This window comes from Brassica oleracea, chromosome C2 (assembly GCF_000695525.1).
Source record: "Brassica oleracea var. oleracea cultivar TO1000 chromosome C2, BOL, whole genome shotgun sequence".
Classification (NCBI taxonomy): Eukaryota; Viridiplantae; Streptophyta; class Magnoliopsida; order Brassicales; family Brassicaceae; genus Brassica; species Brassica oleracea.
Genome location: NC_027749.1, coordinates 37,570,894 through 37,596,050, shown reverse-complemented (window position 1 = coordinate 37,596,050; position 25,157 = coordinate 37,570,894). Strand labels below are relative to the sequence as shown.

The following is a 25,157-nucleotide window of genomic DNA, read 5'->3' as shown; positions in this document are numbered from 1 at the left end:
CGTCGTTGCTGCTTTCTTTTTTTTTTTTTTTTTTTGTTAACCAGGATGGGTTCGGGCATTCGGCCTTAATCCCCCCTGAACTCGGAACCAGCCTGCGTCTATACCCACCAGGGGGCCTAAGTCATTCCGTGGCTGAGTCTCGAACTCGTGATGGCGGGCACCTCAGCCGAGGTTCCTATACCACTAGACCACGAGGCCCGGTTTGCTGCTTAGTATTGTAGTCTCCATTTTCCTACAATAGCCAGAAAATATTCAGAATATTGATTCGAGATGGGGGAAGACAGCCAATGACCAAGTAGAGGAGGTCCTATATTTTATTTTATGTTTGGAAAGAGTCATAAACAAGTAGCATTGTATTTTCTTTTGAATCAAATTTAACATTTTTCAAAAAAAAAAGAAAGATAGTTAATGAAGACTAAACATCGAACAGTCATAAGTTACCGATCCATAGGCAAAATTCTGGTGAATGGAGGAAGCATCCTTGCGATTCTTGATATCCAATTCACCATCTGAATCAACCGGACCATTGTTTTCTTCTTCTTCATCTCCTGAAATTCTTGGAGAGCCGTTTTAAAAAAAAAAACAAATAACAAACGTAAGTGGCAAGCTAGGTAAGGATTTGTTAGACCAAAACAGAGGTCTAGTTAAGTTTACCTTTGTTGGGTTTGTAGGGAGTGTTGCATTGAGGGCAACAATTTTCACCGTTGCGACGCTCGTACTCATAACAAGGTTTGCAAACGGGGAATGCACACACGTGGCACGCCACGAATGTCTGGCCATTGTCCCCGTCTTTGACCTCATAGCTACAGATTCTACAGATCTTTGACGAGAAGGAGGAATGACGATGCTGCATCAGCAAAAAAGTAATTATTTTGAGGTTTCTACGCAAACCCATATGAAAAATAAAACGCAGGAAACAAGTGTCCATATTTGTTACTCTTATTACCCTATCGTCGAAGCTGGTCATGGTGTTTGGTTCCATGGTGACGCAAGCTAAGCTCGAAAGCAGAGCAGGAGAGATAGAGGAATGTATGAGACTATGTGTTTTGATATTTGCCAGTAAGATAAGGGGAAATTTTTAGAAATTGCTGTGGAGGAAACGAAGGTTGTACCAAACTGTAAGGTGAGGTTTGTGTCATAAGAAAGCTTCAAGAGACAGCAAAAATATTTGGTGGAAGGAGACACTTCAGTTTAGTTAGATTTTATTTTATATTTTTTTTTTGTTTGAGAGCTTCCAACTTCTTCTTCCTCTTAATTCTTTAGAGTTTGTATAACTTAGCTTACCTTTCAAGTTATTATGTTTCTAGCTCAAGTCTTGCTGACTACTTTTTTTGTCTTGCTGAATACTTGGTATCTGAAATTCACCGAATCATTCTTGAATCTCATCAGATAGAGAGAGGGAGGATTTATTCAACAAAAGCCCAAAGTCAATTTCACAAAGGCCCAAAATGGTAATACAAAAAAAAAACAGTGAATTCAACAGAAACAAAGATGATCATGGTTCATATATCACTCATCATAAGCATTTGAGTTGGTTACATAAACCAGGTGCACAAAAAAAAAGAGTTGGTTATAATAACCAGAAATGGGAAAACAAAAAGAGGATACCATCAAACGACTCAAGAATCAGATCTGAAACTCTGATCTTATTTTCTTTGGTTAGATCAGTAATATATGATTTGATCAAGCGATATAGTAGATGGAGTTAGGGAGCTTGAAGGTTCTCTTGGGAACTGGACAGCCTGCGAAGCTGTTCCATTGTGCACCCATAACTCCCCAAACTTTGTATCCAAGACTTGTAAGCCATGTCCTTACATCTGCCTTGTATTGGGTCACACTCTTCTTCTCTTCCTCTTCTCCCCTGCAATTTTTAGGTTTGACAATTTTATTATATCCAGATCAAACTATAATACTTTGAGAGCTCAAAATGTTGGTTGCTCATATATTTATATGGATTAAGACATATAATCTAGCTAGTGGTTTGTACTAGTGTTGTTCTAAGACAACTGTTGAGACTTGAGACTCGAAGGAACAGAGGAACAATATATACCTGAGGAGGAGGTTAGACCAGCCGTGGTAACCGGCTTCAATAAGGTTCTCGACGGTGGCGGACCTGAGGTACTCTTTTCGAGAAGAAACCAAAAAGATCTTGAAACCTCTCTCTCTGATTTCATGGAACAGCTTCACCATGTTTGGAACCGCTGGTGCCTTTCCCCAACTTTGCCATTCCTCAAACTTGGTCGTGTTTAGTTGCTCACCACTGATTCAAATCAATGTAAAATTATAATCCCAAAATGTAATTATTTATATGAAGCTAATATATTGTAACTAACTCATATTACTTTTCACTGGAAACCAACCAAATTTAAGACAAAATTAATGTAACCGAGCTGAGAAAATAAATAAATAACTATATATATAAATGGGTTAAATATAAATTACTGATATTTAACTAATATTATATAAATGTAAAATTATTAAAAATAAAAATCATTATCTCCACCAAAAAAAACTAAAATTGTGACAATTCGAACCAAACATAATCAACATGGTTAACTCAATTTCTTACCCGAAGCAGCCGTTGCTCTTGTGGTAAGGAATGGTGGAGAGAAGAGTGTCATCAATGTCAAAGATCCAAGCATCCATGCCATCACATTTCTTCTTCTCGCAACAAGTTTTTCCGAGGTAGAGGATAGCTTCATCAACGGCTCTCTCCACGTCATCCTCGTACTAAGATGATGTCATGTACTTTTGGACGAACCACACGCACTCCTGTGGCACCACCGTGAAGTCTCTGATGTTGTGAAGCTCCACGTTGATTCTCCAGCTCTCGCAGTATCCGGTTAGGTTTGGATCTTTCAATGTGGCGACCCCCTTTTGGCTGGTGGTGGTTTTGGTAGGCTTGAGTCCTTTGAACTGGTTTAGGATGTTCCAGTCACGAGCTGAGACCATTCCGATGAAAAGGAATGCGAGTGTTAGCGAGAGCACCAAGGATTTAGCCATACTGTCGATGATGGAATCAAAAGATGAAGAAGATTACTTGTGTTTGGAGATCTCTCTGTAATATGGTAATGTGTATAAATAGATGTAGAAGTATAGATGTCAACATTACAAGAAAAAAAGAAGTTGATAATTGTTTTTAGATATAGCACTGATTTGTCTTAAGTGATGTTACCGTGACATTTTCAAATCGAACTTCTTATTTAATTTTCTTATGTAAAGATGATTTTAACTTTTCGTTACACTATGTCAGTTTGTGTATATTCGAGTCGGTTTCATTTTATCAATAAAAACAAAAGAAAGAGTTAGAATATATTATAGTTATACATTTTGTGTCCAAGTGTTGTTCAATATATACAGTCTTACAGATTAAATTTATCATGTTGACGTGATCATATACATACAGTATATACATTAAATTATTTTTTGGGATGAATGTAAACGACAGCACATTTTTACATAGATAATATTATCGCTATACATATAATATAGTGGAAGGAAAGTGGGCACCATGTCTTGATGTGAAATAGGCAACTTGAAGAAAATAAAGTGAAAAACATCTATCCAGCTCATGCAATTTAATATAATCAACCGTCGTGGTCGTCTGAATAAATGTGTTCTTACTAATATATTTTCAGGATATAATCGAAAAGGTTGCACCTATACGTAATCAACTGATCCGAACTCCGAACACAAAACGCAATATTCGCACTGCTGTTGTATCGTAATCGGGATATAAATCCGATGGTACGTATGTAAGTTGCAAACACACAAAAAATAAGCATACCTATACAGATAATAAACCGACCAAAGTTGTAGAGCATGAGGTCCATGACCATTATAAGAAAATGTCTCACCATTATACGTACTTGGTCCCACATTTTTATCGTAGTATGTTATTTGATTTTTTTTTTGAGAAAGGGCTGTGTTTAATTAATTTGATACAAGCTGGAACCATTTAGATTTAAATCGTGAACTATATGCATCTTTTAATATATTAAATAGTATTTAAAACAAGTTCACATGATGAACTATTGTTTTGCACTATAAGATTTGTTAATGATCCTAGTGTCTAATTTGGAATTTTATGTTGTGAAGTTTACAGATCGAATGATTATTACGTTGAACTTTTATGAAAGACGTGTTACACTCTACATTTTCTTTTCAAAATTTTAAAATTGTCTTCACAAATTTTCTTTAAAAATTTGTAATAGATTTCTAGTGATACAGTTTTATGTTATCCTAATTTAAAACTACACCATACTCGGTATAAATGCATTCAAGTCTCTTAATATGTCAAGAAGATCGATGAAAAGGGTTTCGAGAACATCTAGTGCTAAAATTACCTACAGTATACGTTGATTGTCTTATTCTTTTGTTTTTTTACACGAACGAACAACTATTACATTATTCAAACTTGAAGTGGTCTATGTAACAATAACATAACAACCAATAAAACCAATTTTCTTACTCTTTTGTCAACCACTTTTATTATTGTTTAACCATATTTTGGTTGTATAAACGGGTCTATATTGCTAAAAGCCTAATCCTCACACGTGCAGTCGTGTCGGATATAGTTATAATTGGTATGTAACTTTTCATTTTACACTATTTGATTTTTTATCCATGTTTTTTCAAAAGTTTTTTCTTAATAACCAGGAGCTGTCCGGACCTTTGGCCAAATAATCTTCCCAGGTTTGGGACTCAGCCAGCGCTAATACTAATTATGGCGCAAAGCATCCTTCCCACGGTGCACTGAACCCAAGAATACAAGAACACCGACACTTGCGCTTAAACCAACTGATGGCACATCCGTGGTATTTTTTTCCAAGTTGTACTATAGTGTAGCATATTTGATCGAGTATGGTCATGCTGATACTCGGATTGAATATTCGTTGATAGTAGTTTTTTGTTACAACAATCTTTATATATCTAATCTTTTTCTAGCAGATTAAGGCGAACATCTGCACAAATCTTTTTGTGTATGCTGAACAAGTCTTATAGGTATATCTTCCACGTCCTTAATTAAGCTAATCACTGAAATCAAGTTTGTAAATAGCTGAAGAATTCATGCGTAATTGTTGACCTAACCCTTTTATTTGTTCTCATTATTACAATATCTCACACGTTCTCATTTTTTTTTTCTATTTAATATGACCCTCCTTCATCGAGAGATTTATTAGTTTGTACAATATAAAATTCTTGACAAGTCATTCAGTTCTTGATCAGTCTGGATTCACATACTTTATATAGGCGATAGGAATGCTTTTCTTGAACTACTGTTTTTCAACTTTCTGTTTAAAATTATCAAAAATGTTAGAGATGGATTGCATCCCTCCACGCAAAACCTATAAAATAGAGGATTTGGTCCGACAAGCCGGCCAAGGACATCAGCTCCGCTAAGCGGTCCCCAGTTAGGACTGCTTTATTTGACTACACAAAGCAAGCACGCCAGCTCGGCTCAAAAGCCTGATTGCTTGGCCCAGTTGCTCGGCCTGATCAAGACCAAGCTCATTATGGCAAGACGACTTAGGGTGAAGGTAAAGTGAGGTTATCTATATAAGGAGGAGGAGGACCAACGAAGGGGATCCCGCACATTTACACTCACACTTGGTGGCTAGAAACTAGGGTTTTACTCACTGTATTCTTGCCAACTTGTACTTTCCTATCCAGATCTCCGAGCATCGGCTTTCTTTTATGTTCACTCTTTCCAATCTCTAACCATTTACTCTTTTCCGATCTAATAAAACGCCTTTGAACTAACTAACCGACGAGTTATGTCCTACTGTATGAGTCCCGACCAAACTCAGATCAAACAGTTTGCGTCCACCGTGGAGCAGAATGAAGTAGCGTTAACAACGATCATGACTCACGGAAAGTCGAGTTCTGGCGAGGAGCCGGAACCCACCCCAGTGGTAGCAGCACCGACCGTGTCCGACTTCATGGATACCATCATGGCACGCTTCTCTCAACAGAAAGAGGCGCAAAAAGCGACTAACGAACAGCTCACCGCCTGGCCGCTGCTATCACTCTTCCAGCCAGACACACCAGCAACCATCCGACCATTTGAAGACAAAATCGATTTAGTTGAAAACTATGAGATTTTCTTGGAAATAATCATCTAACTGTTACATCACACCATTATTTGAGTTATTGATTGCAGATTGTACAATATGGAAAAGCCAAGCGTGATTGTTCTGCCAATAACGTCCATGCTTGTGAGGGTGTATTAAGAATCCAAAGCTGACCTCCAACATTAATCTACATGAATCTCTTCTTTTGGGCCTTGGTATACACTTGATCGGATTCCTCGTCCAGGTTTGAAAAGACTAGTCTGTGTAAGTATAATTCTACATAGATAGAGGTAAGAAAGAAGTGAATCAGGTGCTTCATGACAACCATCATTTATGCTTGTATTTCATGGAAGTTTTTCTAATAAACTCAGTCGATAGAAAAAGTAAAATGATACTTTGCAAGATAGGGAAAAATCTACTGGGTGAAGCGAGAAAAGAGAGAGGAAATGAACCAGAGTAAGATTGTCTATGGGGTCAGAAACTTGAATGGGTAAGAGTCCATGTGTATTGTGGCAATTTAGCTTTTAAATGAGGTCAGTGGTGGTGAGTTTGAATATCTCGTATGAACTGTGGGATGAAAATGGTTTGGTTGCTAAGCAGAGATTAAATACATGGAAGTACTTTCTAAGTTTAGTACTAATTAATGTCGCTTGCAACAAGTAGTGGTGAAAGTGGTGTTCTAAAGGATATGTGAGTTCCTACGTTTTCAAACCTTTTTCATAGGTATAGTCCTCTGTTTTGCTTGAGGGCAAACAAAAGTTAAGTTTAAAGGAGTTGATATATCATGGTTTTATGGGGTTTTGACAATGATATAAGTCATGTTTTAGAGTCTTAATTGTATATTTCGAGTTTTATCAACTCATTTTAGGTTCATGTATGTTTTTGACAAGATTGGAGATTCTCGAGCACTTTGGAGCATGGAGAGAGTCACAGATGAAGAGAGCAAGTTGATGACCATAGTTTGGCATGGTGTCGATCGACATCCATCATACACAAATCCCGACGAGTTTTTTTGCAAGTTTCATGAATTGAAGAAAGACCCAAAAGTTTCCAGTATTTGCAAGAAATTTCCTAACATGTTATAGACATATATTTACTCTAAAGCCATTTTTATGCTACACTTCATTTTTTTATCTATGAAAATTTTTTGGAGAGACAGATTAGAACTCATCAGAGAGATGATTTCAAACACTTTTATCTTTTTATTCGATTTATGTATGCAATTTATTTAGAATATGATTTGGGTTCCCTTGATCACATCTGAGTAATTCATATGTTAGATTTAGGGTTCCAAAAAAATTAGATGAATTTTTAGATTGAATTGTTAGAGTTATCTTTTATTCTTCATCTGGAGTGTTTTTAATGCTACTTTTTTTTATTGACAACCTGAAATCTAGATTTTACGATAATTGGTGGACATGAAAGTGTAATTGATTGCCTGAATTAATTTAGATCAATTACCTATCTACAAAAAAATTAATTTAGGGATTTAATGAGCTTATCAAACTTGCTCTTAATGCTTATCTAGAATAATTGAATTTGGAAAGAGATTTGAAATTCTAGGATTTCGACATAGATAATCTCTCGAGTGAAAGTTGTTTGATTTGATTGCTGTGATTTGAGTTCAAGAATTGATTTACTTGCGAATTTCCTGAGTCTATCGTCTTTCACATCGTTTTCAACATCTTAGTTAATGTCTTTTATTAAATAACATCTCTTACTGTTTAGCTTAATTCAAATACTGATATCTATTGAGTGATTAAGAGTTTTGTGGATTCAATCCCTAAATACTGAACTGCACCTCTGAAATTACAAAGTAGCTCATTGGACTAATTTTAGCGTATCAACCTGGTGGTAGATAGTAGCCCATAGGTTCTCGAGGCAGGGGCGGCCGTGGTTCTTTTGGAGGACGAGGATGAGGTTAAGAGAATGTTGCTCAAAGAACGTATTCAAACGCATCACCTTTCCCTGAATTCTCTTCTTATCAATGGACTATTCTGAGCCAGATGATTCATGAAAAAGCTGGAACTAATGCTTCAGACAAGCTTTCTAGTAAAATATTATTTGGCGATGTAATTTTTGATACATGAGTTTCTCACCATGTGACCGGATATTACAAAAAATTGAGAATATATCGCCATGTTCAGTCTCGCTTTTCAGAAGGATATAATCCATTTGCTACATCCATTGGATAGTTACCACTCCCAACAAAAATAACTCTTGAACAAGTTCTTTAGGAGCCAGATATAAATTGCACAATGGTTTCAGTTGAAAAATTATTAAAACAGACAAACTGGATAGCGACTTACAAATATGATTTGCATTTTGAATGACTGCTTCATTAATATGTGTATTACTTCACGGATATAATATCAGCAAGGAATCATCGGACTGTTGGTAGTTTGGATCAGACCTTGTGGCATTGACTTTTGGAATATCCATCTTTTTGAGTACTTTCGGATATTTCTTTTCTTTCTTATGTTTCTAAATCAGCTTGCTCTAGTCCATGCAACATTTGTTTTAGAGTTAAGAAAAATCGTGAAGTTTTTAATTCTCCCTTGGATAAAACAAATGATTGTTTTTCTTTAATTCATGTGGATGTATGTGAACCATATAAAATTTCTTCTTCATGTGGGGATTTTTATTTTCTAACAATCGTGGATGATTTCTCACGAGCCATATGTTTCTCCGACTCAAAAAATCTGAAGTTAAAATTGTTCTGAAAAACTTCATTGTCTACAATGACAAGCAGTTTAACAAGGTAGCCAAGACAGTTTGTAGCGACAACATGGCTTAGTTCATGGTACTTACATTCTTCTTCAAAGAGCACATAATAGTTCATGGTACTTACATTCTTCTTCAAAGAGCACATAATAGTTCACCAGACTTTTTAGACCATCTCCAATGGGGGTTCTTCCCATTGGAGTTCTTAATATATGTATTATGTATATATTATATATGTGTAAATAATTGTGGGGTCCACAATTATTGTGGAAATCCATAAATAAGGGTTCTTAGGGATTCTTAAAACCATGTTTTAAGAACCCTTGCCTATGGGGTTCCACAAAAATTGTGGACCCCACAATTACTTATACATATATAATATATACATACATATATATATATATACATAACACATATATTAAGAACTCCAAGGGAAAGAACCCCCGTTGGAGGTGCTCTTACATAAACAAACCGCATCAGAATGAAAGGGTGGGAAGAAAACACAGAAATATACATAATGTCTCTCAAACTCTTATTTCAAGCATAATTTCCAGTCAAATTTTTGGGAGAAGCAATACTGATAGCTGCTTATTTGATTAATCGTACTCCTATGCAGATTTGTTGTGATCAAAACAGGTCATGGCAAAATCAACAGCTAAAATCCTCCCAGAAATGGTGCCTTAAGCAAATATGAGCTGGAAATTTCAAAGAAATTATATTTCATAAGCCAAACTTATTTGCATAATGATACAAGAACAAACTTCGTATATTTCATCCCGGACAAGAAATGAAAGAGTTTTTATCCAAACATGAAAAGATCGGAAAAACGTTCTTGTTGAAGGTGTTTATGATAAATGACGAATCTGATGAAACAATCTTCCGTTAAACGAAAGATCAGAAAGTTTACACCGAAGAACATCATAGGAAAGTTTGTGAGATAATCTTCCGCAAAACAACTTTCGGGAAATTTTTGCGGAAAACTTGTGTAAACAAACTAAATAGTTCCAAAAGCCTACGGAAGGAATAAGAATGGAAGAAAGGCATCACCACCCCTCATGAACTCAGTGTCACCCAACAGCCTTCTCTCACTCCTCCATCTCACCACACTGCTTCTATCTCTCAACCATCTTGCCACACAGCTTCTCTCTCTATATGTCGCCACACTGCACTCTCCCCGCACCTCCATGTGGCCACACAGCTTCTCTCACTCCTCCATGTCTCCACACAGCTTTCCTCTCTCCTCTATATCGCCTCAAAGCTTATCTCACTCCTCCATGTCGCCACACAGCTTCTCTCACTCCTCCATGTCGCTACACATGGTCCTCTCTCTCTCTCTCTCTATGTCGCCAAGCATCTATCTCCTTGGATCCATGTCGCCCAACACTATCTCTCCTTGGTCAATGTTGCCAAACAGGCTTCCTTATCGCCCAATAAGGCCCTCATCATGTTATCCTTTGGATCTCAATCGAATTGTATTTCATTTCGTAGCAATCAGAGTTTAGGTTGAGATTTTACAAAGAAAACAAGCATGATGTTGTTTTCTCGTAAAAAATTAAGTCAAACGTCAAGACGATACTGATTAATTTAGCACCATTGTATCCTTGACTAAATGAATTGATTTTTATCAGTTCATAAGACCAACGACATAAAGAAACATACATAGGAAGAATCAATGTTTTTCGGAGAAAAACCATAAAAACGCACAAGTCGTAAAACAATCCAAAATAACCTAAACCACGACAAAATCTCATTATGGTTTAAAACGAGAACATGCCAATTTGCAATGACGGTTTAATCTACTTGGATAAATAAAAATGGAGAAGATGATAAATGTGAAGTTCCAAGATAAACATGGACTTTGAGAATATAAGGAAATATCTCCGCAAAAGGATAAACTCGAAGCAAGGGCGGAGAAGGAAACATAGGAGACTTTGGAGGCATGTATAAGAACATCCGGGGCAGAGAAGAGAGGGTACGATTCTACGCTTTTAGAGCTCTGTGCACTTATAAACTTTAGGCATTATTCTCGACATGCTTACTTTTCTATGGTTTTCACTCGATTACAAGACGAACTCGCAAAGGAAATTCGATCTCTTGTTCAAACTCTGAACTATGTTCTGCTTGATCCTCGAAATGGGTACGTAGGCAGGCCTTTCATAAGGTTCAGTTCAAAATCTATACAACATTTTTCGCATCTTTCTTTTGTCTTTTTTCTAGACGAGCTGCGGCTAACATAGGTCTTCTAGACATAGGTGGTTATGCTAGTGAACTTATTTAGGTTTTACTGCCTATGTTATTTGATTTCCGTTGTAATCCCATTTTCAGACAAACTTCATGTATGTTTTCGTCTCTGGAACCCTCATACGCGAGTTTGAAGTAAAGATCTACTCTTTTATAAATTCATTTTCATGTCTTCTTTATTTTCTGCATTTATTTGGTCACTTATCGTTGGCTCTCATCGAGAATTCAGACCTTAAGGAAAGCTAAGCTTTCTTCCGCTAACAAATTTTGACAGTGCAAAATTCAGTTCCCACAGTTTGGCGCTAAAATGAAGGAGGGGTCAGATTACTTCTACTCACGGATTACTTAGAGCATTTTCATGTTGTGATGATATTACACTTAGGCTGATACATCAACAAACCATGTTTCTCTCCCACAAATCATAATTCTTGTACTCTCTTGTCGCCAAAATACAACCAAACTTGTCTTGATAAACATGACACGTCGCCTAACTCCTTTAGCTAGGAAGGCTATCGATACCAAATTGTAGTATAATATGTTGCATAACAACATTCAAAGACATACCTCATGAATCATGATGTACAAATGCCTTCAGCTTCTAGACCACAGGATCCTTCTTCAATGTCTGAAGATCTTATTCACTAAGATTCAATTCAGCAGAAAACTCCACGTGTTACATAAAACACAAATCTCCTTAAAACACATGAATTTTCGCTACTTCCGTCTTGTCAAGAGCTTACACTTCTTAAAACAAGACCTTGGACACTTCTTTGTATACACTCAACCTCACAATAGCTAAACATTCAGTGTATCCCCTCTAAAAGATAGCAATGAAAACTGAGTGTTTTACCTTTTCAACAGAACATTTTCGGACCACAACAAAAGCACAATTATCGTTGCATTCCCTCTAAAAATAGCAATGAAAAACTGAGTGTTGCATCTTCTATTCAACAAAACATTTTCAGACCACAACAAAATCACAATTATCATTGTATTCCCTTTGAAAATAGCAAGCTTCAAATTCTATATAACCCACCAATTGTAGACTGTCATATTCACAAGAAACTGATAGCTAACACCCTGAGATAAAACCTGCAGCAAGAAACCCCATCCAACACTCAAAAGCCACTCAAATTTCCACAACTGTTTCTTTCTTTGACAAAACATAAAACATGTCCTACTCCGTAACCATTATGCATACTCATTTAAACTGATCCAAGAATATCTTTATTGATACTTCTACAGCCATAAAAACACTCATCAAATCCAAGGTCTTAACATCCCTGAACTTTATGAGTTTTCGGACTGGAAGAAAATAGCTAAAACACCACTTGCAACTGACTTCTACAAACTGATTCAACAAAAGAATACCTTGAAAAACCATCACTGAATCTTGGTAAATCCAATGCAAAACCATTACAAAATCATTGTGGTCCAACAAGCTTCCAATCCTAATAGAAATGTAGAACTTTAGCAAACTTGGAACTTCAACACAAAGCATCACAAACACCTTGTGACTCCAGCAGAATCAAACATTAAGTCTCCCAAAACTTGAGTCTTGAAGTTAGTGATGAGTCTTTCCATCAATATTCTTATTTCAACTCTTTGAAATTTTGGAAGATGAAGATATCTGATTTTGGACTCCGTGTCTTAGTCTACCAAAAACAATGATCTCCAGCTAAAATCATTAAAAAAAAGCTGCAGATGAAATATTATTGTTCATTGTTGGAAGGTCTCCTTTAAACGAGGTATGCTATATCATGTAGACCATAGTTCAGGCTTTTACTAAAAATTGTCGCACACCTTTTCGGTTTAGTGAAAAAAAAACCATAAATCCTTTACGCACATGTGGTTTACATATCTCTATAATATTATTTTAAAATTCAGCTTCTTATGTGTCGCTCTCATGTTAACTCTTACGATGATTGATTATACTGGTACCCTTAATGAATTAAAAATATTGCATTTAAAATACTATTATTATTTTTATTTAGTTTCCTTTTTAAAATTTTCCAAAAACATTTACATACAATAAAATATTAAATTTTTTATATATTTTAAAAATGAATTGAAAAACAAAAATATATGTATATATAATATGATTTCATAAAAAATGGAAAAGTTCACAAAGTAGAAATATTAAATTTAAAAAAAAAATATTTTTGAATAACATAAATATACTTTTGAAGTGATAAAATACTTTCTTTATATCTATACTTTTTTAGATGAAAAATATAAATTTGTATGTGATTTCATTAAAAATAATTTACACAGATAATCTTAATATTAGAAAAAAAAATATTATTTATTTTAAAACATAATTTTAAAAAATACAAAAAGTTTCAAAGTAATAGAAATATTTTTATATATCTATCTATTTTCTTAGATGATTACATAAATTAATTAAGTAACATAAACTGATATATGTTTAATTGACTAAAAATAGTTTATAATTAGTATTACTGAAATGCTTTATTTATTTTTCATATATTTAGTTGACTATAATATCTTTCAATTACACCAAAAAAAATCGATAAATTATATTTTACTGATATAATATTATTTTCAAATACAATCACAATTTTGTTTACTGTTTATTTTTAAGAGATATTAAAAAATATTAAAATAAACATTGTTTGATCAAATAGTTACAAAATAGTTTAATGAGGTAGATATACTATATTTTATCATTATTACAGTTATTTGTTTTCTTAATATTAAATTTCCTTTTAGATTTTATGTTTTTATGTTTGTGGAACTTAATATAACCATAATCAAAATATCAAAGCAAATCTGAATCTTCATTTTTAAGATTATTTAAGTAAATTTCAGTTTCTATTCAATAAACAAAGGCATATAGTTATTTAGAATTTATAAAAAATATTTAAATTATTATAAATATTGATATGTGTTCATGAGCTTGCAAAAATGTATCAGCTATTTATGCATGTAACTTCTTATTGATCATCGCCTTATTTTCTAATATTTTTTTTAAAAAAACATCAACATATAATTTGATAAATATTATGAACTGCCATTTAAAAGATAAATAAAATTGATATGATTTGACTTAACTATAATAAAAAAAAATTATACTTCATTTTGAATTTGAAAGAATATATATAACTCAATATACTCACAGCATGAGTGACTCGACTAATCCAACTTATATCTAAAATTATAGATTTAACTACAATAAGAATATATAGTTTTATAAGAATGGTAATTTCTTCTATAAATATAAATCATAAGACAACTCAAAACATATTAAAAATTAAAATAAAATGTTAACCAACTGTTACAATTTATTTCTTTTGTAAGATTTATATATATGCATGAGACTTCACAATATTATCGATATATTAATTCATGTAATTTGAAATCAGACACTTTCGTTTATTTTTTATTTCATTCTAAGTACAATATATCTTAAGTTATACATAATTTTCATAAAATATATTTACATATCTAAGATAACAACCACCTAGATGTAAATAAGAAATTAATTAAAATTTTAATATATTTAGAATAAAAAATATTACTGTTGAATTCAAAGATACAATCCAATTTATCCAAATGAAAACTAAATCGACTGTAAAAACAACAAAACCGATTAGATATAACATATATAAAATCATATGTATAATTAAAGTAATATAATATTATTGATATAAATGATACATACAAATTATAAATTAATTTAAAATTAAAAATAAATAGCAATCAGTTATTATAGTATATTTACTTTAAAAATATTTATACCCGTGTATGAGCACGGAAAAATCACCTAGTATATATATATTTATCATATCTGTAGATAGTTGTTGCAATCGAGAAGGAAGCTCTCTCTTTGATATAAGATTTGTCCAAATGTGGATATTTACTCTGGACTAATAATATACATGTTAGTCTTTGAATCTCATATTCAATGTTCATCACTTCCTCTCATCCAAATATGGAGTAACTAAACAGGTAATGAGATTTCCACCCGAATTTTAAATGGTCTTATTTGCTATACCTTGGCTGGATACTTACCGTATTGGAAAGAGATTGGATAAGCCTGAAACCAATATCATGAGATCACGATAAGTTGGTTTATTTCCGGAAAAAAACTCACATTTTTACAGAGAAATGTGTTTGTTTTGAGCAGTTTGAAACATGGATGGCTCATGGATATGGATTGCATGCATGCAGATGTACATTAATGTGTGCTTAAGGCATTACACACCGGTGAAAGAGAGACATGGTATATGAATCGAAGGAGGCATATCAATTTGGTGAATTCAAGTACAACACACCTTAAAGAACAAAAGGGATTGGTCAAAACCAAAGAACGCCTTTATTCTTGACTTTGAATCTACTCTAAATTAAGTTTTTTTTTTTTGTTAAAAAATGTTATTCCCGATTTGATTCTCCTAACTGGTGGAGAAAGAGTTATGTAAAGATTTCAATAAGCAATTATATTTGACCCGATCCATCTTTTTAGGTGAGATAATAAGAAATGTTAATACCCTTTTTCTGCCTTAACATCTTCAGATCTATTAATATCATGCAGCTCCAAAATGACATTAATTTAATCATTAGAGTTTTTATTACAAAGAATCATTAAAACTGCAAACCAACGTAAAGGAAAGAGTAAAGTTTTTGAGACGAGGCCAAAATTTTTAATTTGGATAGTCATTGTTGGTTTGAGTTATTTAAATATTAAGTTTTGGTGATGATTTGCTTAAAAAGTTTGTTATCTAATTTGGTTTGGTCTGTTTTATTTATTTTTTATTTATAATCTGCTTTCATGAACTGGTGCAGAGAATAATATAATTTTAAGTATGGATTGATTTTGATTCAATCTGAGTTAATTGGTTTTGGAACACAATGATTCTACTCAAAACAAAGTTTAGATCAGTTTGTAAATTTTACTATTGCTTTATACAAACCTTAAAAATAAGAAAAAAAATTAAATCATAATTAAGTTTAATTAATTTTTAATCCATCTTTCTTATCATCCTATATATGATTTCCAGAAAAAAAAAAATTGTGAGTTCTAATTATTTTTAATTCGTTAGTCACAAGATAACACAAACCATTTTTAATTTTCTACCAAATTGATAGTTTAAAATCGATTGCAATATGTATACACAATTTATATTCATATACAAATGCAAAATATATAAGAGAATCATTTGCAATATGTATACACAATTTATATTCATATATAAATGAAAAAAATATATAAGAACCCGGCCTTAGCCCGGAAAAATCCCTAGTATTTGGAAATGCCTCGTTGTCAGCTTTCCAGATCATCTTTTGAGATCGACAAACCGAGGTACGGTTAAGAGGTTATGGCTATTTTAGTTTTGGATATCAAATCTGAAAATCATAAACCTAGTCTTCTAATTCGGAAAGCATAAGTATAATTTAGGAAAAAAAATTATTTATAAAGTTTCCATTTTGAAATTTCCAATTTTACGAAAGTTTCTATTTCATGAGTTGTTCCAATTATGGAAGTTACCATTTTAGAAAATTTCCATTTTTGGAAACTTTTTTTACGAAACATGGAATCAAAACATTTAGGGGGTTATTGGAACTAGAATTTGGAAAGAATTTAGTGATTTTAAAAGTTGACAGATTTTTAAAAGTTTTGTAGATTTAACAAATATTCTCCACATATCTATCAAATATTTTGTATTGATTTCGGGAGATTGTTATTGAGTATCATGGATTTGCACAATATATTTTTTTGGAAAAAGTTTCTCTTTCTAAGGTAATATACAAAAATATTTCTTGAAATTTCCTAAAAAGAATCTCGATGATAAAAAATATTTCTCGTTCATTATATAAGACACAAATTTTCTCGTCCTGCTACATACATGTACTCTACTTCTTCTTACCATTAGTTTATAGGCTATTTGTATATTCAGTTGCATAAGATTGTTTTCTAGCCACCATTGTTGACCATATACGATAGATTATTATTCTCTATGTTGCTTCATGCTTATGCTTGACTTCTGCTTGATTTCTCTTTATAATTACATTCAGAAAGCATTGAAGGAAGAACCAGAACACTTCTGATCTTTATATCGTATGTATCCAAGCTCATTTCTCAAGCTGTGTGATCTTATTAGGGTGAAAACATGTGTGCGAGATACCCGCAATATATGCATTGAAGAGATGGTGCTACATTTCTCCTAACTATTTGTCAGAGTTTAAAATATTGTTACACAATAGATACGTTCAAGAGATCAGTATTTGCCACTAGTGAGAACTTTCATAAGGTTCTAAAATCACTGAATACTTTAGCGTCTGACCTGATTGCGAAGCCCGGAGTGACAAAATGTGCAAAGATAAGAGAGAGCACAAGGTTTTATCCTTACTTCAAGGTACATAGTTCTGATTTTGTCTACGTATTATAATAAAAAAAATTTCAGTAGGTTTTTTATTTGACATCTTAATTTTTTTATCCTTACAAGATTTCATCGGAAAAATAGATGGCACGCATATATTTTCAATGGTGCCAAAATGTGATGTGCCAAGCTATGGTAATCGTAAAAGATTTGTATCACAAAATGTTCTTGCAACTTGCAATTTTGATCTAGAATTTATGTATGTTATTCGTGGGTGGGAAGGCTCAGCTCATGATTCAAAAATTTAAGTGATGCTCTAACAAGAAGCACATGCAAACTAGAAGATCCAGAAGGTATGGGTGACAAATTAAATTCATATTATGAAAATATTATATGTATATACAACTGATCTTGCGATGTTTAAATTATGCAAGAAATTTTTATTTAGCAGATTGTGGGTTTGCCAACCGTCGAAATTTTTTAGCTCCATTTAGAAGTACTCGTTATCATCTACAAGAATTTATGGGCGAAGGTCGTGATCCCAGCAACCATAACGAGTTATTCAATTTGCGTCATGCGTCTTTAAGAAATGTGATCGAAAGAATATTTGGTATCTTTAAATCTCGGTTTCTAATTTTTAAATCTGTGCCTCCTTTCTCTTTTAAGACACAAGCGGAGTTAGTTTTGGCATGTGCTGGATTGAAGAAGAAGAAGAAGAAGAAGAAGAAGAAGAAGAAGAAGAAGAAGAAGAAGAAGAAGAAGAAGAAGAAGAAGAAGAAGAAGAAGAAGAAGAAGAAGAAGAAGAAGAAGAAGAAGAAGAAGAAGAAGAAGAAGAAGAAGAAGAAGAAGAAGAAGAAGAAGAAGAAGAAGAAGAAGAAGAAGAAGAAGAAGAAGAAGAAGAAGAAGAAGAAGAAGAAGAAGAAGAAGAAGAAGAAGAAGAAGAAGAAGAAGAAGAAGAAGAAGAAGAAGAAGAAGAAGAAGAAGAAGAAGAAGAAGAAGAAGAAGAAGAAGAAGAAGAAGAAGAAGAAGAAGAAGAAGAAGAAGAAGAAGAAGAAGAAGAAGAAGAAGAAGAAGAAGAAGAAGAAGAAGAAGAAGAAGAAGAAGAAGAAGAAGAAGAAGAAGAAGAAGAAGAAGAAGAAGAAGAAGAAGAAGAAGAAGAAGAAGAAGAAGAAGAAGAAGAAGAAGAAGAAGAGTATGCTAATAATTGGAGAAACATGATAGCTTCCAATATGTGGACCGAAGCAGTAGGAAATGGAACTCAGCGGTGATGGTGAGACAGATTACTTATATTTATATTATGGGTTGGTGTGTTCACGTAGACAAATACATTTTATGGCATTAGTTTTTTGTGTACTTTGGTGTGTTCCCGTTCTTTGTGTTTGGTTTCTTCACCATTATTGAGTTTGGTTTGGTGTACTTCGATATCTTTGAAACAACATTCTAGTTATTGAATCAAACGCTTGTTATGATGTGAGTTTGGTTTCTTTACCATTATTGAGTTTGGTTTGGTGTGTTCACGTAAACAAATAGGCAGTACGTATGTTTTATTATTACAAATATTTCAAAAATCTTATGAGTATAGATGATATTTTCAAAGTTCATTCTTATTAGTAAAAACATAAAAAATTCACCTCCCAATAACAATAGAATTTAATAGAATAGTAAAATCAACAATAACTCAACTTTATTTATTGTGTTGCAGTTGACCACTTAATCTGTCAATTATTCCGACCAGTGGCTAAGGTGAGGGCTATTCCGTTTAAATCACATACTAGTTTAGTACTACTATTATGGAAAGTTTAGTTTCGAAACATGTTTTATCTCTATGAGTTGAGACTGACTGGAATCTTGTTTGTATTTATTTTACTTTTGTTTAAATCGGAGATAGGGAATTAGATGATTCAATTGTTTATTGATTTATTTTGACTTTAAAAGACAGTTATATATAAGTGTATGTATAGTATGGATTGGTTACCCGGATACAAGGAAGTACTTATGTATCGGCCGATTTGTGTGGAGATTATGGAGCATCATGGAAGCACTTTGTACGACGTATGAGCTGCGGGAGTACAGAGAAGCATTTATGTACTACGTTACAATTGCTTGTGTGGAAATTGCGGGGCATCCAATCAGGGGCGGTCCTGTGATAAATGGGGTCACAAGCAAAAAAAAATGGAGGCTCTTAAAAAAACAGAAAAACAGAGAAAAATTAGAAGAAATTCGAACGAAGATAGACAAAATTAATTTTTTTTCATGGGTCCCACTAAGATGATGATATTTTTGTTTGGAAAATTTTCCAACTTTCTTCGTTCGGCAACTCTTTTTGTACCATAAAGACTTATTAAAAAAAATTAAAGTGGGGCCCTAAAGACTTGGGGGCCCAAGGCTTATGCTTCAATTTGCTGTGTTCAGGGACGCTTATGCATATAATGAAGCACTTGTGTACGAGCTGCGGAAGTATAAAGTACAGGGAAACACTTTTGTACTGCACTTACTTTTGTTATACATAAATATATATATATATCCACACGAGGAGAATGTCAAGCGTAAAAATATCTATATACTATAAGAAATTTGCATTGGTATATATATATGAATATATATCTGTATCCCCTTTTGGTATACATGAATATATATCTGGTTTGAGAAATTTATTCCATTGCTTTTTAAATAGATTGTATTTGAAATTGAATTCTTTTTATTGTTGTTATCTCTATCGTTGTCTTTTAGGCATGTTTCTTTACTTTTACGTCACGCAAACAAGAAAGCACTTAGCGCGTGGGGTCTGACTTTTATAAAGTTGTAGGCATAATCCTCGTCTTTTTGGTATATTATTTCTTTTGTATCCAAATTAGGATCCTACAAAATCGTCATTGTTTCTGCGATAGACGGTGCATTCTAAATCGGTTTAAAGATTAAAAGAAACAAAAAAAAAACACCGTCAAGTCTCACTTTAAAAGAATCTTTCCAACTCAGACAGAACAACTGAAAACGAGTTAGCATCTAATTCGTTATTTTTTAAATGGTTTTCGAATTAAATTTTTCATTTTTATTAAGCATACAACAGCGAGCAAGAATCTTTCCGTCGTGACGGGCACCACATCCACTGCTACCAATTGCTCACCGGAGAAACGCATACCTCGAACCCAAAACAAAGCGAGCTGCTTCCACCGAAAGAGGAAACCCCAAATCTGTAAACAAATGGGTGAGAAGAATGGCATCGGAGCTGCCAAGATCGTAATCTAGAAAAAAAGGGAGAAAAGCATGAGTTAAGAATAGTTCTACGGTAACAGAACGAGATCGTCGGTTTAGAATATGCTTTTGGATAGGCCTAGGGTACACCCCGTAACCGACTCACCTCCTCCGCCACTGGAAGGTCAGCCTCACATCCTCCGCTCGCCGTCCACGAAGCAAACCATAAGGAAAGAAGAGCCCTTGGACAGTTCTGTTACAAAACAAACCCCTCCACCGCATCTATCTTACTAGTTATAATCACAGTCAACGTGTGGCAATCCATGTGAAATTTGTGGCAAAATGGCACAAATTTTCTACGAACACAGACGGGGCAAAGTATAGCCAAGATTTTGCGACAAAACTATTGTGGCAATTTGCAACGAAAGGAACCAATTTGTGTGAAATTTAGCTACTATTTTCTACGATTTAATCGTGGCCAAAACTATTTGTTTTTAAATTCTATGAACGGTTTATTGCCATAGTAATTTCATTTCTAGTCCAACAAAAAAAAGGATGCCACGAATATAAATCATATCAATTTTGGGGCTATTCCACCGAAAAATGTCCCACCAATCAACTCATGCCAGATGACAGTGATAAAAACAAAAAAAAAGCATGAAATTTTTATGTTGCAAAATTCGTGTCAACCTTCTTAAAGTGCCACCCCGTCCGTCAGACTAAGTTCAGGGAAACAAAGTAATATATTCAAAATTTTAGCACGAAAGCAATCGTGACAAAGTTCATTGTAAAGATCATGGCAAACAATGTTGCAAAAACGTTGCTACTTTTTTCTATAAAAGCAAACGAGCATTCACTCTTGTATTTTAAGATAAGAAGTTGTGTAAGAAACATTAACTTAAGAACAACAAATTTGAGAGTTCCTTTTTGATCAAAAATTTGAGAATTCAATGTTTATGGATCCACATATTAAACTGATCCACAATTCTGTCTTAAGAGAGTTTATGGAAGGTGTTGAAGTATTTATCGAATTTGCTTGTAATCAAAATTCTTTCAAAGAGGAGAAACCCATGTTATGTCTTTGTGCAAGATGTCAAAACCGAAAGCAACGTAATGCGAGAACAATATCTCGCAATCTTTACTGAATCAGCCTCAAAAGAAGAATATATATATGCGGAAGAAGAATCATATCAAAAGAATATAAATGCTAATATGGGAGGAGATATTGGGTGAACCCATATATTGGAGAATGTGATGGAAGCATCCAATGAATAGCAATATGAAAATAGAGTGTTTCAAGCTTTTGAAGCCGCCAATCAACCCCTATAGGATAGATGTGTTGAAAGTATTTCTCAATTATACTTGGCTTCACATTTAATGAAGGTCATGTTTCGATGAGATATCCCACACTTTAGAGATATCCTCTCACAGCTAAATAAATCTCATGTGTCACATTATGAGAAAAAGAAGTTCACAAAGGCGTTTGGTCTCCCTGTTGTCAAGATTGATATTTGGGAGGCGTTTGGTCTCCATGTTGTCAAGATTGATATTTAGGAGATAACTGGGTATTATTTTTGGAAGGAAGATCACGAGCTGTTGGTGTGTCAGTTTTGTGGGAAAGATAGATATCACCAAAAGCATGGGAAGAGAAAAAGCGTTGTAAACCAATAATATTTTATACGCCTACTACGGAAAGGTTAAATTGTTTGTACCAACTAGAGGCGACTGCATCACAAATGCGATGGCACACGAAACATGTGTCTCCTGAAGGAGAGATGCACCACCCTTCTGATAGAGCAGCATGGAAGTATTTTAAAGAGGTATCTTGTAATTTTTCTATTGAAAGTCAAAATAGTTATCTAGGGTAGAAACAAAAGATTTAATCCAGTTGGTATGAATGGTGAATTCCACTCGGTCTGGCCGGTAATCGTTACTCCTTATAACTTACTTCTCGGTATTTGTAAAAATAATATTTCTTTTTATCGGTATTAGTTTCAGGACTGAGACATCCAACGAAGAGCACTGATATCTATTTGTAGACATTTATTGAATAATTGCAGAAATAAGGTCAGTGGAGGGATATGTCAGATTAGGTCTGGTGAGCTGTGGGCTAGATGGTATGGTTGCTAAGCCAAGGCTAACTACATGAAAGTGCCTCTAAAGTTGGTATTGATCTGATGTGACTTGCAACATTGCAGAGGTAATGGTGGTGGTTCTAAAGAATGGTGAGTCTCTATATTTTCAAACCTCATCCACAAATTTGTCATATGTTTTGCTTGAGGACAAGCAAAAGGATAATTTTGGAGGAGTTGATAGGTCCCAATATTTACCTATTTTATGCCATAAATTAGGCCATGTTTAGAGTCTTTATTATGTACTTGGAGTTTGTTTTAGGTCATTTACAGGTTCAGGTGTGTTTTGAAGCACTTTGGAGATTATGGAGCAAAATAGAGTTTAAAGAAAAAAAGAATATGTAGCTGTGCAGAGAGGAGAGTCAAGATACGATGTGAACGTCAACCGATGTTGCCATGGGATCGACGGTAGTGCGAAGTGGAGAGACCGATGAGATTTTCAAGAATTGCATTTTTCTCATAAGTTTCCCTATTTGCAAAGAAGCTCATGGACGTGTTAAACCGATTTATTTTTATTATGCCGCCACTGTTTGAGACTACGCTTACTTTTGGAACAGAAGGATTAGAATTGGACAGAGAGATCTGAACTCCTTCAAAAAGAAGATTTTTAACTCCCTTTATCTCTTGTCTATTCTATTTCATGCAATTTATTCAGATATGTATGATGTTCTCTATGCATATGTCTGAGTAATCATTTGTTAGATTTTAGGGTTCCTCAAGGGGTATCAAATGAATTATTAATCTGATAGAACTTGTAGGGAAATAAATCAGTTCTTCATCTTGTTGATCTTAATGCTATGTTTAGGACAGATCATCTTTAACTTAGATTCTAGGATAATTGGGACATGAGAGAGCATGGTCATTTACTTGAACTGAAACTAGATGAACTAAATGACTAAGCACAGCGCGAGTTTGTTTAGGCGTTTGGTGAACATATCAGCCTGGGTTTAATGCTTGTTTGAATTATTTGTATTCGCAGCGAGAGTTGGGATCTTAGACCACCTCCATCGGTAGCATCTAGAGGAGGTCCTGATATATTAAAGAGAAAAAATTAAATGAAAAAATGAATTTATTAAGCTGAACCGCTCCTTAATTGAGTGATTATAGGAGTGGTAAAGAACTCCTACGTGGCATATTCGTATTGGTTGATTCTTTTTCTACAAAAGGAAAAAACGCGTGGCCTTTTCTCTCTATTGTTGTCTCGGTGGTGCTCTCTTCTAATCTTCGATGTCATCGAAGAATCAGAGATGCTTTTCTGATGAAATCTCCAAAGCTTGATGATGGCTCGGTCTCTCCGTCTCTCCTCTTCGTGATTTAACGCCGACGACGACAAAGAGGAGACAGCAGTGGAGTAACGCGCCGAATCCGATACCAACGATGTCCCAGCCCCAGAATCCGATACTGACGACGCCGTGGCTCCTCCTCTCGTCGATCCTCAAGTTCCTCTCGATCAGCGACTCCAAGCTCTGCAAGTCCTTAGCCAACTCGCTGTGACTCCTCACCATCTCCTCCATCGATTTTATCGGCACCGAGTCGCTGATCTTCCACCGGTGCCTTCGATATCCGTCTGTCTCTTCCAACATAGAGGTAGTGACTCTCGGAACCGATTGATTCAACTCGACAACTCCTCTGACAACTTTGAGGTTTATGGTTGTCGAATCCGATGATTTTGGTGTTGTAATTAACCAAGTGTCTTCGGTTTTGATAACAGGACAGTTCGTAGCAGCTTTGGATGGTTTAGCCGCGTGGGAGACAGTAAAGGAGAAGACAGATAACATTGAAGACAAAGATCCTCCAAAGAGCAGCAAGATACAGGAAAGGAGAAGACATCTCACATTGAAGACTCTCTTCATCAAAGATGTCAAACCATCTCTTCAGGTTCAGAGGTAAGCTGTCCATCCTTTAATGCGTGTTAGACATGGTTTAGGTTAGAATTAAATGGACTTTAGGATCATGTAGTTGATGGCAATTGTTTAGGTAGATACATTGACTTTCTTGATTTTTTAGTTTTAAGTACATTGATGACCATTTACACTTAACACCTACTAAACTCTCATTAAGTTTGCTTTAAAAACGACCAAGTATCCCTTTCTCATTTCATATCTCTTCTCCTTTCAAATTGCATTTCATAAAACAGAACAAGCTCTCATTCCCCATTTTTAATTCATTCCCCTTCGCTATGGATCCATTTACGGCTCCTTGTAGCTTTCAAAACCTTTTAAACAGTCAACAACCATACCCCTCTGTCTCTGATGCGTCTGCCTATGGTACTGGATGGCCTGAAGAGGAAAATGAAGAAGCAGACATCGTGAGTGACCGTAAAGAAAGGCGGAAATGGTCACCAACTGAGGACAAGGTGCTCATCAGTGCTTGGTTGAATACATCTAAAGACCCTATCGTAAGCAATGACCAGAAAGCAATGGCTTTTTGGAAAAGAATTGCTACATATTTTG

General features: G+C 34.4%; 1 protein-coding gene and 1 pseudogene across 1 annotated transcript; both read right to left on the bottom strand.

The window, feature by feature from the left end:
• Window positions 1-27: 27 nt before the first annotated feature.
• Window positions 28-1,044, bottom strand: LOC106327306 (cellulose synthase A catalytic subunit 4 [UDP-forming]-like). Its single transcript, XM_013765429.1, has 4 exons — window positions 947-1,044; window positions 655-847; window positions 442-548; window positions 28-232 (listed from the first exon to the last, which is right to left on the bottom strand). The coding sequence occupies exons 1-4, from the start codon at window positions 980-982 to the stop codon at window positions 176-178; spliced, it is 393 nt and encodes a 130-aa protein (XP_013620883.1). The 5' UTR covers window positions 983-1,044; the 3' UTR covers window positions 28-175.
• Window positions 1,045-1,426: 382 nt separating this feature from the next.
• Window positions 1,427-3,042, bottom strand: LOC106327305 (annotated as a pseudogene).
• Window positions 3,043-25,157: the final 22,115 nt, after the last annotated feature.